The sequence below is a fragment of the Selaginella moellendorffii genome, unplaced genomic scaffold (genome assembly GCF_000143415.4).
Source record: "Selaginella moellendorffii unplaced genomic scaffold, v1.0 SELMOscaffold_56, whole genome shotgun sequence".
Classification (NCBI taxonomy): Eukaryota; Viridiplantae; Streptophyta; class Lycopodiopsida; order Selaginellales; family Selaginellaceae; genus Selaginella; species Selaginella moellendorffii.
Genome location: NW_003314317.1, coordinates 827,378 through 841,490, shown reverse-complemented (window position 1 = coordinate 841,490; position 14,113 = coordinate 827,378). Strand labels below are relative to the sequence as shown.

Genomic DNA, 14,113 nt, shown 5'->3' with positions numbered 1-14,113 from the left:
CATTTATTACCTTGCAAAATGGTGGCAAATTTGTTAAAATAAATTATCAAAGCCCTAGAGCTAAAGAGAGTGGTTGAAGAACACCTATAAAAGCAAGTTGAGGCACTTTTCTTTGTTGATAGATATCATTATAAGTATGGATAAACTCCTCCATGTATTAACACTAAAATAAATGTTAAGCAAGATCAATAGTTTTACCTATCTAAAAATGACCTATAGTAGGAGTGTAATGGCATGTTTAGTGCATATAGTTTTCCCTATAGTGATTTACTAAAGGATAATCATAAAGCAAAATGTAAACCTTTGGACATGTGAACTAAGGGATTAAGGGTAGTAGAGCTGAACCCAAGTTCAAGGCCTTGGGCCACTAAATGAAAGGACAGAGTCAAACTCCTAAGCATATAGCCAAGTGTAAGCAACTGAAGCATAAAACAACTATCAAGTGTACAACCTAAGGAGCAAAAGGATAGGAATACTAAATGATATAAAAACAGTCATAACATTTAACATCCCAACTCCAAGACCAATACATAAAGCAAAGCCAAACAAAGTTTAGTGCTATCTCAATATACTAGTGGTTTAATGTGAGGATATAAGTACTTCACCAACTAGCATAGTATAGAGCTTGGGCTTAAACCCAAATTAAACACAAAACAAGCATAGATATGCAAATGGGAGCTTGATTATACCTTAAGTTGGTCAACTATTGCTCAACCTACTCATTATCCTTACTATATATTTGAAACCCCCAAACCCCCTCCTCTAGAGGAACACATGTTTTGGGCTTTCACCTTAGTCTTAGGAGTTAGTCTTTGAGACAATCACAAAAACTTATTAAATACAGAATCATGTTATATTGCGAATCTGGTGAAGGATCAATTAAATGATCACTTGTTAAGCATAACTTCATTATGCTTAGTTTTTGTATTGATGCAAACATGCTCTTCACTAGCTTTGGCATTATGAAGTTTAAGTAAAAACAACACCATTGTACTAAGGACAATCTCTAAATTTTGTAGATATGCCCAATTAACAGATTTAAACACTTTCCATAAGTAGCCAATAGGACCAGAATAAGAGGCCTAATAGCAAAAGTGTTTAGCAAACACGGTAAAATATCATTTAGCAATATTAAAGGATTAGTCATAATACATAAGGGTTTTTTTCACTAGCCAGTGCAAAACACAATAAGACAAGAACTCTTTACTATGCTAGATAAGTTTGCAAGATGTTAATGCCATGGAGCACTTTGCATTGGGTGCTTACTTCATTCTTGCTTCTAGACTAGTTGCTTAGCTAATAATATATAGGAAATCTAACACTTAAAATGCCTAGTTAACTCCACTAGTATAAGGGGAATTGATAAAAGGTCTAGCAATATTAACTTCATGCCATCTTGGTAGTAAGAAAAGAATATTTGAAAAGATTTGCCAATGAATATCTTTCAATACCTATAATTATGTTTGCAACACTCTCCCCCTCTTAGGGAAGATTGACATCCTTGTTAATATTTACTCTAGTCTAGACTATTGCAACTTTAGAAAAAATTCAAGATATTCACACTTTGTGAGAAATGTGCCAACTTAAATGAGTTAGAGGGTAACTTCTTTGTTTAATGCAAATGCATTACCAACTCAAACACCTTTTAGCCATCACTGATAAAAAAATGACCAACAGAGTCACCCACCTTTGTTACTCTAGATATCATCCAGCTTATAAAAGATGATATGCCCCTATTTACAAATCACAACCCTTATGAACAAAAAAATTAAACCCATCAGTAAGGTTTAGATTGACTATTGTAAATAGGCAGTTAAAGTTGTTTACATGGTCACACCCTTTTAAAACAGAATACAAAACATCGAGAGAGAGAGATAATAATCAACTACCACCAATGATTGTAAATACCAATTTAAACATCAAAGCGAATGAGCTAAAATGCCTTCCCTAACAACTCTTAACAAATGAAACAATGAACATAAAATTCAAAGAACCAAAAGCTTAAAGAAGATTATAGCTATGTCTTACCTAATAATGATCACAAATCTTGCATGAACTAATATCAATACCAAAAAAGAAATTATAATATAACTCACAACATCCTCTTCAACATCTCCAAATGCTAAACTTTATAATGCAAAAGTTAATGAAGAGCATGTCTGCATCAACCAAAAAGCCAAATATAACAAAACTATACTCAACAACTGATTATTAAATAATCCTCTATGAATTCTTTTTGAATAACAAATGCAATAAGAATCATCAATGATCAATATAATCTTAATTCAAATTCAATAAGGATTCAATCACTCTTATATCGATCACTAACTCTTCCTCTCTAAAGCTAGTATAATCTATAATTCAACCCCTACTAAACAATTTTGTCTAGAACATGACTAACTTAAATTGTCTTTATACATTTATTAGTTAGCAACTATATTAGTGTTCAAATGAGTTGAGTTGCCAATAACAAAAAGCTATAACTAAAATCTTCAACATTATCTACATCAAAACTAATGAAATTTAATATTAATTCTATAGAAAAACATTCCATCTCACTTCAATATTAACTTCAATAATGTCAATAGCAAGGCATCATTTCAACATCATCAACACTAAAACAAAGCTAAAAGAAAGTAAGAGTGAATCACCACTCAACACTCTCAAACAACCAAGCTAACCGAAATCAAAAATACTTTATTTAGTATTTGAGACCAAACCTTCAACAATACTCAGCTATAGATAACATATTATCAAAGAATGAATCACTAGACTAAATGCAACCAAATGAAATCGTCAGAGATGGAATCAATATGCTAACTTGGAAAAAACCATGTAAGGACAATGACACAATCCTTTGCAATACCATCCGACAAAGTAAGTTTATCATTGCTAAATCATTATCAAGTGAAGCAAGTGTTAATAGTCTTTGATGAGGTCTACAAACAATCACTAATCACAAAGCAACTAATAATCACTCTTCAATTTACCTTCACAAAACCTAAACACTATGCTCATATCATCAAGTTATATACTTGTCTAACATAAAAATAACACCCCAAGCACAAAAAATGGAAATATGGACAAGCACGAACATATTCAAAAAGGCTAGTTATGCATAGACAACATTCTAAAATATAATTTGTTGTTATCCAAATGCAATAGAATATGTGCGAATTTGAAAGTAGAGATTTGTCTCAGCTATCTAAACATAATTTAAAAGTGAAATTTACCAAAGGAAGAGTGAAGTCACAAATGAGTCATTGATAAAAACTTACAAAGCCCAAGAAGCATTGGATATCATAAACACTTGATAGTTGCTTCCAATAAACTACAATGTGAACCTTGGAAGGATCCAAGACAATATAGCCCAAGAATTCTATGAAAGCTTGATCCAAAGAGCATTTTTCAGCTTGGTATGCAGGTTTATATACTAGCCACTTTTGGCTCTAAGTTTTGGATTCATTTAAAACACTTTTAATGTTCTAAATTTATTAGATCAAAAGGGAAGGCTTTTGCTCGAGTATACTAAGTCAACGTGAAAAGGGTGGAGCTAGGTGTGTACTTGAGTTCTAAAGAACATGATGTATTGTGTAAGAAGTGTCAAGGTTCTAACACATATTGTAGTAGCTCCTAAATCTCATAACAAAGGATAAAAGGCAAAGACTAGCTCAGCTGATTGCACCACATGATTTGCCCGGACCCCTTTCTGGTAAGCAACCAGTTCCTTGCCTTATACTTCTAGACAAGCTTTGCTACAGTTCCTGCTAAAGTTTGGATACATAAATGCCATTCCAGAAAAAACTCACATAATTCCTATCAAATGCCTAGAGTAAGTAATTGCTGAAACTATGCCTCTAATTCTCCAAGCTTCTAGCAGTCAAGCAGCCTTCAATAGCTTGGATGAGCCAGTTGGTGTTGTGTTGTTACATGACATGCCATATGGCAGCAACATTTTCTTTGGAGGCCAAAGCTGGTAGATGCCTAGAGGTCACTCCAAGCACACTAGGCATTGTCACATGCCCCCATTGAGTGTAGACCACTATTTGCCAGGAGAAAGAGGGCCTCAAAATCAAAGATGTTTCCTGGTTTTCCAGATAGTGGCAAAAAGCTCACAATTCATAAGTTGCATACAAATTGTGGAAATTTGGCCATCTCTCATAGCAGGTGGTGGGATATGCACATGGCCTCTACCATAGTGTTACAAAAGACATCATGATGCCTTAAGAAAACGTGGAGCATCACTTGCTGGCAAACATGTGCTGGTTTTGCCAAATGCCTTGGTGAGGGTTGCCAATATAGGTCAGCACGTTCTCTGTTCTCCTTCTCTGCTTCTTGAAGACTTAAGCATTCTCTAGTGAAGAGTTGCACTATCAGCAACTTTGTGAGAACAAAATCATCACTCTCCCAATACCCTAATGACGTGCAAAAGCTACAAAACAGTGTCTTGTGACAATGCGAAGAGGGCGGAGGAGGTGGGCTCAGAGCTTAGGCATAACCATCCACTTGGTGGCATTGCGCTACTGCAATCTCTCTGCTTGGTGATTATGGCATTTCCGGCCCGGAATGAGCTGTAGGTGATGGATCAGGCCTAGTATCATCAAAATCACCATGCCACATCATATGCTTTGGCCTCAGCCATGCATTGCAGGGTATAGGGAGAGGCAATGTTTGGTTGCACCAGAAGAGGGGTGTAATAGTGTTGCTGCATTGCTGTTGGAATTGGGCAAGTAATTGGGGGCAAAACTGGAATGGACTGCCATGAAGAAGAGGCATGATAGGCATGCTCATGCTGTTGCTGCCACTGTTGGTGGTGCTGAGAAATAGAAGCTTTCTCCTATCATATCTACTAGCTAATCACTGAGATTCAGTCATAGCCATATGCATGCACTTCTAGCTAGTCTAATCAGCTAACCAGAATTAGATGTCCACTCTCTACCAAATCTACGTTAGCCAACCGTTCAACATTTGCTGGGCACTTACTTGTTTACGTTTTGAGAACAGCATGGTTTCACAAGAAATGTTCCATGGACGGATGACTGAGAGAGCATGGAGACAAAGAAACAACATAACTGAGAGAGTGGAATACCACCAACAACTCACAGGCCAAGGCTTACAAGAACACGTGTCGCTTTCAAACACTAGGATCTTTCGAGCTAAATTCCTTGGCTTTCTCTATCTCCAACCTTGTAGTATGAAACGGTAGAAGAGGAATGGCGAGCTAAAGTGACTGACTTTGGATAAACAAATCAAAACTTCATTTGAAGGGTTGGAGAGCGCATAAGATATTATGTGGATCCCAGCAGTATAGAAAAGAGAAGAAATTCCCAAACACGGAGCTCTACTACAAGATAAGGACTACCATCCCAAGACAACTCTGTAGACTCCATTAAGCATTGTGTGCTGTCTCGAGCTATAAATATGAGCCCCTCCTGCCTCACAGATCAACCACTTCTCTCTTCTCTTAGTCTGTCAGCAAATCATGGAGAACAAGGCTTTCTTCGTGTTGTTTTTGGCGCTCGCCATGTTTGTGATGATGCTGGCCATGGGCGTGGACGTGGGAGGAATCACAAAGGCTGCTGCCCAGCGCTGCCAGTCGGGGTGGTATTGGTATGACAATAGTTGCCACCGTTGCCAGAGGGGTTGGAGCTGGCGCAACAATCGCTGCTGGCGCAACTGAAACCTCTTGTTTCACGGGGTAAGCCCAAGTTAAGAATCAGCATCATAATTGCCTTTGATTTCATCATTCTGCAGTGCCAAAGGTCTGGAAACAAGAATAAAGACACTGATAACGTGTTTTATGTATCATGCGATGCTGGATGGCATTGCATGAGTTCCAGCAATAATATATAAATTGTCCAGGCCTTGATATAAAATATCTGAATCTCTCTTGCTCCTCCTCCTCTCTTCTCCAAATCCCTCGACTTTCAATCAATCCATTGGTGCCTTGTGATCCCCCCGACCTCCACTCCCACCGCTAGGTGTGCCTAGGCCTGGTTGTGATGCTCCAATCAACTCTTGTCAAGCGATCAATCCGATATGGCGCAGCGCTACACAGAGGATGTTACTGGAATGGTTTTCGCTGCGCAATGCAATTGGTACGGGTATGACAACAGATGCCATCGATATCAGCGAGGGGAATGGCAGCCGCTGCATCCGCTGAAGAATCGCCAAAGTTAGTTAGCCTCGGCTCTCGAAGAACCACGGGATCATCTCGAATCATGAAAATTTGGGTTGACAGCGGATGAGTGGAGTCCTATGAGTCTTCTGTGATCTCTATATACGTGTTCATGCCCTGAAAATGTTAATGTTTTTCTGGAAAGTTGTTGAACGTTCGCAGTGACCAGAATGACCAGAATGAATTTAGAACATGAAAAATTAAAAAGAAAGAAAGCCAAGTAAGAAATCTCGAGTCAATCTATCCATGGGATATTGAGTCAATATTTTTTTGTCAAAAGTTGTGGACACTGCCATCTTAGTCTTGACGTGGTACTTGGATAAGCAACAAGATGGAAATATGACGCAGTAGTGGAGACAAAATTTTCAACGAATCTGATCTCTTTCCCAAGACAGTCTAGCAACTACATACACCAACCACGTATATAAAACACCCCTCTCTCAATCGAAAATGAAATGAAACATACACTTCTCTTCTAAAGATTGTCAAGATCCAACTATTTATTTGGATTTTTTATTTTTTTTTAGTGGCAGTGAAGTCTATAGCAACGTGTGGACGTGTGCTGGTGCATGAGTTCAGCAATAATATAAATTATAAACTGTGAAAAACAAAAAATGTTGTCTTTACTCATCTGGATTCATTTGGTGTGTTGTTTTATGTCCCAGCATTATAAGAAAAAGTTCCTTCAAATAGTTCCCAAGTATGAACTAAGACCCCCCACTAGTCTTCAAGAGATTGAAGACTAGTGGTCCAAGATCTAAAGGTAAAGCAATGTAAAGTTAAATACTCCTACTTGAATTTGATGTTCACAAGAGGACAACTCGGAACTAAGACAATATTTTTGTGTTTAAAGTAGTGATATTACTTTGTGAGGCACTTCAAAGCATATATGGATAATGTGGCAACAAAACACTTTTTATCATAGCTTTTTAACTTCTGAGGAAAACAAGGTTAGTGGGCCAATACTTTAGTTGAGTTCAATTGTGAAATTCTATATAAACATGAGAAAAGCAATATTGTGGCAGATGCTCTAAGTCAAAAAGCAAGCTTAAAATTAGCAATATTCAATGTAACAACAATTTTTTGGGATAATGTGCAAACAATGTATTGTAAACCCCTAAGTTTGGATTGGGTTGGAGGTCACTCAACCAGTACTATTCAAACCTAAAGACATTTAACTCCAAATATCCCAAAACTATTAACTGATTGAAAAAGGGGGTGCACTTTTATTCATAGGCCCTTTCCCTTTATATTTGAATTCCATGGATTGTCTTTTAAATTATTGTTTTTGATTGATTATAATCTATGACGCTTCCCTACAAGTTTATGCTTTCGTGAATGGAAGTTAAGAGTTGTAGCTCTCCCAAAAGCCCCACTCTCTTGACACTTTACCCTTTGGGTTGAACTTAGCCAAAGTAAACTAAACCTGCCAGATATCAATTAATATATGGTGTGATTTCTTTAACTAACTAACAAAGTTGAACTTAAAACCCAATGTAAGTTTCTGAGTTTGGACTTCCCGGGAAGTCACTCAACATAGCAAACCCAAGAATGTATATCTTAAGACCCTTAACCCTCTTATTTATAAGCCCTTTCCCTTTATACTTGAACTCCATGGATCATCTCCTAAATTGTTTTCATTAGTTGTTTACACATATGAGGATGATGGTCTAGCATAGGAAGTGTTATTAAGGAACTAAAAGGCATAGGATGCCCACTAAAGAGTCAAGTTACTTAAAGAAGAGAAAATGGGTTATATGAAATACAATAGACTCATTTATTATAAGTAAATGAGGGTGTATATTCCATAGGAATTAAAGAAGGTAACATTAAAAAAGTGTCATGATGGACCTTTTATAAAACACAGTGGAATGCCTAAAACAATGGGCTTACTCAAGAGAAAGTATCACTAGCCAAACATAACTAAAGATGATATTCCACATGAACTTACTTAGGCCGTACTTTAAGGATCTGCTTCACAAAAACTAAATAAGACCTTTATCCAAGGTTATTTAAAGGGAGGAGAAATACAAAGTTAAAGCCATCCTCAATGCATACAAGAGTAAACAACAAGGATGTGAGGTGAAAGAATTTCATATGAAATGAAAAGGATTTCCTCTTTGCAAAGTAATATAGGAATCGAAAGATAACCTGGCAAACACTCAAAATCTAATAGAGGAATTTTGCAAAGTAAAATTTTATGTACTTATGCAAAGTTCAATTAAAGCATCCATTTATGAAATTGAGGAATGTCATATATTAGGACCCGAAGGTGCATTAAAGGTAAACTAATTAATATAAGTTTAGCTAGGTCGATAATGCATAAAGAGCTACACCCAGCTCCCTAAAGGGATGTCAAATCCATAAACATAATCTACAGAGGTTGGGTTTAAATCCCAACCCCCTAGTAAAGCAAAGCTAAATTCAAGTTTCAATCTTCTACTAAGGTAAAGTGAAGGGTATAAAGACACTTATATCTTATTGTTATGGGTTTTTAATCAAGGAGACTGATTTATGTACACCATTAAATGGGGGTTGCCCTCAGGGACATGGTCAACAAGTCATAGGAATAAATAGATATGTTTGTAAGCATTAAACTTTTTATATAAATGGTAGAGTTGTAAGAACCAGTTGTAGACTAGAAGATCCTTATTATTTGTAAATATATAGTTATTTTTATTTTTATTTATTTATTAAATAAAACTTAACCAATAATAAAATTAAAAATTTGCAAAAAATGGTTTATAGGTTTATGTTTCTCACTTGTTTGCTAACTAGACATTCTATCTTCTTGCAGTGAATCACAAGCTCTTTGACTTGATGATCTTCAAGTAAATCCCTGAGAACCATTGCGTTGGGTGTAGTAGTTAAGTCCTTGCACTTTGAGACACCCCCAAAATGACTGCAACACCATTGGTAAGAAGACGAAACTCCCATTGAGTGCAACACCATTGGAAAGAAAAGAATCAACATCCACGCAGCCAAACCAATTGTCCATGGTCATCTTTTGCTCGCTGGTGAAGACCTGGATGAGACCAGAGCCGAGAGGTGTCGACCAAACAGGATTCTTCAACGGTCCCCATGATTCCCAAGCTTCGAGGGAAAGCATTGAAGGTAGTCAGCAGCCCAGGCAAGCCGGTAACCGTTAGCTTCAACCTGGTCACGTTTCCGCTAACGACTCTGAGCTCCTTGAGCCGGCAGCCTTGTACTTGGGGAGATGGCATCCTCAGAGCCCCTCAGCTCCTCCCTGCCACTAACCTCAATCAAATTCGAAGTGTGGCCCTGCGCAGCTGCCACCGTTGCTTGCACGCCAGTGAATATCGCGAGCTGCTGTGCATTGCCCACCTTGGTGAAGACGTCCAGCAGGGAGCTCTCATCTAGCTCCACCGTTGGCATTTCTAAAACCTCTTTCCCTCTACAAAACTCTTTGGTTTGGAGCCAAGATTAACTTAATCTGACTTTTAGCAATGTTGTAAATTTTAATCATCACCAGGCTGCAATCTTCCGTGCCTATAGATTGTTATTTGAAGATTCATAATCCATATGCATAAAAAGTTAAACAGATTCTATAGCACTTTGTAGATGAGTCCATTTCCATTGCAGTGTTCTTATTTACTGCCTCCAAACAAAGTGAGAGGAATCCAGATTATGGATCTTCTCCCCACTGCTAAAGTTTAGCAGAACACAAATCTATGTTATGCCCTAGTAAAAAGTGGAATAGTTCCAAGATCAAGCATAGCCGTCAACGTTTTCTTATGTCATGTCCGATTTAGAACATTCCCAGCTGTCAACTTTTCTTAAACTTAGTAATTAGAAACCGCTTTCTTACTCTTTTCTTTTATATTGCGTAGTATTTGATGGTGATTTCCTCTGAGTTGGGACCTCCAACCTTCTTGTTTTCGAATCTGAACATCATGTATTCGCCGTATCGAAACTCTCGGTACTTGGGCGGCTCGTTGACACCTGCAGTGAACTGCGGCAGTGGGCATACTTGAGTGGTGACTCCGGGAACGCACGAAAAAGAAAAAGAGTAGCGAGTCCCTGCCTTGTTGTTGATTACGCGGTGTAAGACACTCTTGTAGCGATCGTTGCTCCACACCTGTGTGAAAATATCTGAATACTTAAGCATCAAACTCTAATCCAGAAAGAACAATCGAAGAGCACCAAGAACTTTCGAATTTTCTGAACGAATATGCATCTAGCAAGAACTAAGAACTTATATCCACAACACGTCACGTAGGAGATATGATCACAAAGAGAACATTCAAGAGCATCAAGAACACCAATCGATCGAAGAAGAACAAAGAACTTTCGAGCTTGTGCTGCAGGCATATGAACGAACGGGAAGAGCATATCAGAACCATGAAAACATGAATCGAATTGGATCAAGGGATTTCCTGATTACTATGCTTGACACATATGCAGATTTTACCTGGACTATATCACCAACGTTGACAACAAGGCAGTTTGGTCGCGGCTGGATGGTGATCCACTTATCATCCTTGAGGATTTGGAGGCCTTCCACCTCGCTCTGTGCGACAACGCTGAGGATGTTCCCGTCCTGGTGCTTGGACAGGCCGATCTCGTCGGTGGAGTGAGACGGGGGATAGTGGAGCATTATCAAAGCGTTGAGTTTGTCCTCGTAGTGCTCATAAAGGAAGTCCTTTGAAAGGCCCAGGCTCTGGGAGATGAGGCTCAGCAAGAAGATTGCGGTTGTTTGGGTCTCCTTGAGAAGCCTGTCCTTGATAATAGGCCTATGAAGAGAGGAAAAACAACCAGACAACCAGTCATTCTCAATCTAGACAGTACGAAAACTGTGGAAAAAGAGAACAGAAACCGGAAAATATATCTGTGAGCGTGATGAGACGAGAGAGAAGAAGAAAGCGAAGCGAAGCTTTATAATCTATCTACAGAGAGAAGAAAAAAAAACTAAAAGCAAATGACAACATCATCCCACGCTCATAGAATCCAGACTAAAAAATGAGAAGGTAGAGATTGATCGAGCGAGCAACAAGAATAGTTTAAGCGAGAACTCCACGAACAATCAAACAGCATGAAGCAACCAAAACAAAAGAGAAGAATCGAGAAGAATAGAGAAAAAAGATGGTGGACCAGAAAGAAAATGGAAGAGACATTTTTTGCTTACTTGTAGCTCGCTGGAGTGTCAGGCCAGACATTGTATTGAGCGTAGCTACCACCATTTTTGGTCGCCTTCTTCCCATCCTCGGCAAAGAAGAACATATGTTCCTTGTTCTCCACCTTGTCATCCAGGCCACTATCACAGCAAAATCCAATCGGGACAGGCGAAACTCCAGCCGGCAGCGAGAGCTTCCTCTTCTCCTCCAGCGGAAGATCGAAAAACTCGCTGGAAACTTTCAAGGAATCGGTAATGAGCTTGCTATCCAGGCCGTGGTTCTGGACCTGGAAGAATCCCCACTCCTCGCAGGCATTTCCAATCTCTCCTATCCTCTGGCGTCGGAGCTCCAAGACCTCGGGAGCCTCGGCCTGGAAAAATGGAGCGAGATCGATCAGTGGAATTCCAGCATCGCAAACCATTTCTTCCAGTTCTAGACACAGAGAGATCAGAGAGAGAGAAGGAGAGAGAGAGAGAGAGAGAGAGAGAGAGGAAAAGCTTGTGAAAGAACTACACGAAGCAAAGCTATGGTGGTCGCGACTCGCGAGCTATAAATCGACTCAATCGAGAGAGAGAGAGAGAGAGAGAGAGAGAGAGGAGAAAAGAAAAGCTGGGGCTTACCCGGCACCACGAGAGGCGTAGAATTCATTGCTCAAAAGAAATGCGATCTTCTTCGTCCGGTGGACATACTCGAGAGACCGCCTTCTTGGAAATCATGCATTACAGCTGCGATGCCGGAAAAAATTAAAGGGGAAAGGAAAAGAGCAATGGACGGTGGGAAAACCCCCAGCGGACGGCCAAGGAATCGCCACGTCTGGTGGCTCATACCGTCCGCTCTCTCTCGCTGACCCATTGCTGTGCGCATTCTTTTTCTTTCCCAGGACACTGGAAGGCCAAAATAAACACATTTTTGTTTGCGTGTTGTCCCTGGGGGAAAGAAAACAATACAAAACCAAAGCCTGCGATTCTCAACTTGGATCCCTGCTTCTTATTCGTGTCGTGTGTCGTGTGTCCGTGGGTGGTGAAATTTTGGAAAGTACCCCACTGTGCTCGAGCATATATGCTTGTTCCTCACCGGGATCATGAGATTCGATTATCCTGGTGTAAAGATTGGCCCGCCGACTGCGCTTTGATTGCTTCCAAGCATCATTGCAACAAGATTCATATTACCATTTTAGAAGTAGCATGAACTTTTTCTATTTTAATTTACAAATTCAAGATTCTCAATATTATTCTTTCCAAAAACATTATTAGAAATAAATTACATTAATCTACTTTAAATTTTTAAATTAATTTAAGTTATTTTTAAAATAAAAACTAATAGAAAATAAATATTATTATTTATTTACACCTTCTAGCCACATAAAAAACATAATACCTCCTAGGTGTACCAACTAAAGTTGTGTCTTCTTTAGTAACAACACCATAAATGTTTTTTTATGATATTTTAATAAAAATAAAAATACCAACAATTAATTTTAATATTTTATATATAAACTTTGTAATATTAATTTAAATGTGTATATAATAAAAGAGTCCACTACATTTTCAGTATAGAAGGATAGTCAATAAATTTTTTGTTTTGCTGCTTTATACCTTAATAATGTCTTAAATCATATAACTCAAATAAGAAGAAACACCATGATTATTAAAGAATAAAAATAATAAAGTTTAAAGTTATACTTTCAGAAAGTATAGATAACTTACAACAATATCTATACACAAATAAATTTTAAAATTAATATCAAATTTTTTATTAAACTTAACTAAAATAGTATAATTTAAAATACATATTATGAGTGGGATATAGAAATAGTTATATTAATTGGGGTTTAGACCCTAACTTATATACAAGTATGGATAGACTATATTCAATCCAAAGGAATAGTTTATAAACTATAATTAGCATATGATTTAGGTAGGGTTATATATATATATATAGACCTTAACCATCCTTTTCTTTGAAAGATGAAAAAGTGATGATAATAAATCAAGTGGAATATCTAATGTTTTTGCTGGACAAATATGAACTTACTATAAAAATCCAAAACTCCCATAGATATTAATATAGTTGTTGATAAATGAAACCTAAAATTATGGCATAAGTATCAATTGATTATAAACTCTTGATAAACCAATTGCAATTCTGTATGCAACTAGCAAATGCTTAAACCAACCTTGAAATTATAACTTTGAATTGAAACAAAAAACTTCAAAAGCCATTGCAATTCATAAAGCACTATTGTAATAAATAATACATTTGCTCACTGACAATCCTTCAAAACCACTATTACTTCAAACTCACAATTATAAATAGAACTCATCTTTGTATCTTCCCTTTGGTTAATATTTAAGATTTATGTTAACTTAGAGTTACGACATTTGTTCTCATTTAGCAATATATATGAAGGTTAAACTCACTTTGTCAATTCTCTATATTTTTCTTATCCTTCTAATGCATTAGTTTTGTTTTGACTTGCTACACTCATTCGCACTCTACTATTTATATTTAACCTCACTTCACTGTTGCATCCATTTGGCCTCATTATATCAAGGTTAAATATTCCATTCAAACTTGTTATATTCATCCTCATTTCACAAACCATGTCATTTGTTCATTGTATTTGCTTATCCTCACTCCATTATCAGGGTTTATCACCTCTACCCCTTCTTCCAAAGAAAAAAAAAGTTTAAAAAATTAAAGCAAAGAGAAGAAACAAAAAAAATTAAAGAATAAATATTGTGGAAGGAGAAAAAGTGGATGAAAAAACATTTAAAAAACTTTTTTCAATAACTATCAA

General features: G+C 37.4%; 1 protein-coding gene and 1 long non-coding RNA gene across 2 annotated transcripts; one reads left to right on the top strand and one right to left on the bottom strand.

Annotated features, from left to right (window-relative positions):
* The first annotated feature begins 5,460 nt into the window (after positions 1–5,460).
* On the top strand, positions 5,461–5,876 carry LOC112351023. The gene is made up of 2 exons (XR_002993967.1): positions 5,461–5,698; positions 5,755–5,876. It is a non-coding gene; the product is annotated as an uncharacterized LOC112351023 (long non-coding RNA).
* A 4,046-nt stretch (positions 5,877–9,922) lies between these two features.
* LOC9654139 (flavonol synthase/flavanone 3-hydroxylase) lies at positions 9,923–12,165 on the bottom strand. The gene is made up of 4 exons (XM_024688037.1): positions 12,003–12,165; positions 11,325–11,745; positions 10,611–10,932; positions 9,923–10,277 (listed from the first exon to the last, which is right to left on the bottom strand). Exons 1-4 carry the CDS (start codon positions 12,163–12,165, stop codon positions 10,017–10,019), a joined length of 1,167 nt encoding a protein of 388 aa, XP_024543805.1. The 3' UTR covers positions 9,923–10,016.
* Between the last annotated feature and the right edge of the window lie 1,948 nt (positions 12,166–14,113).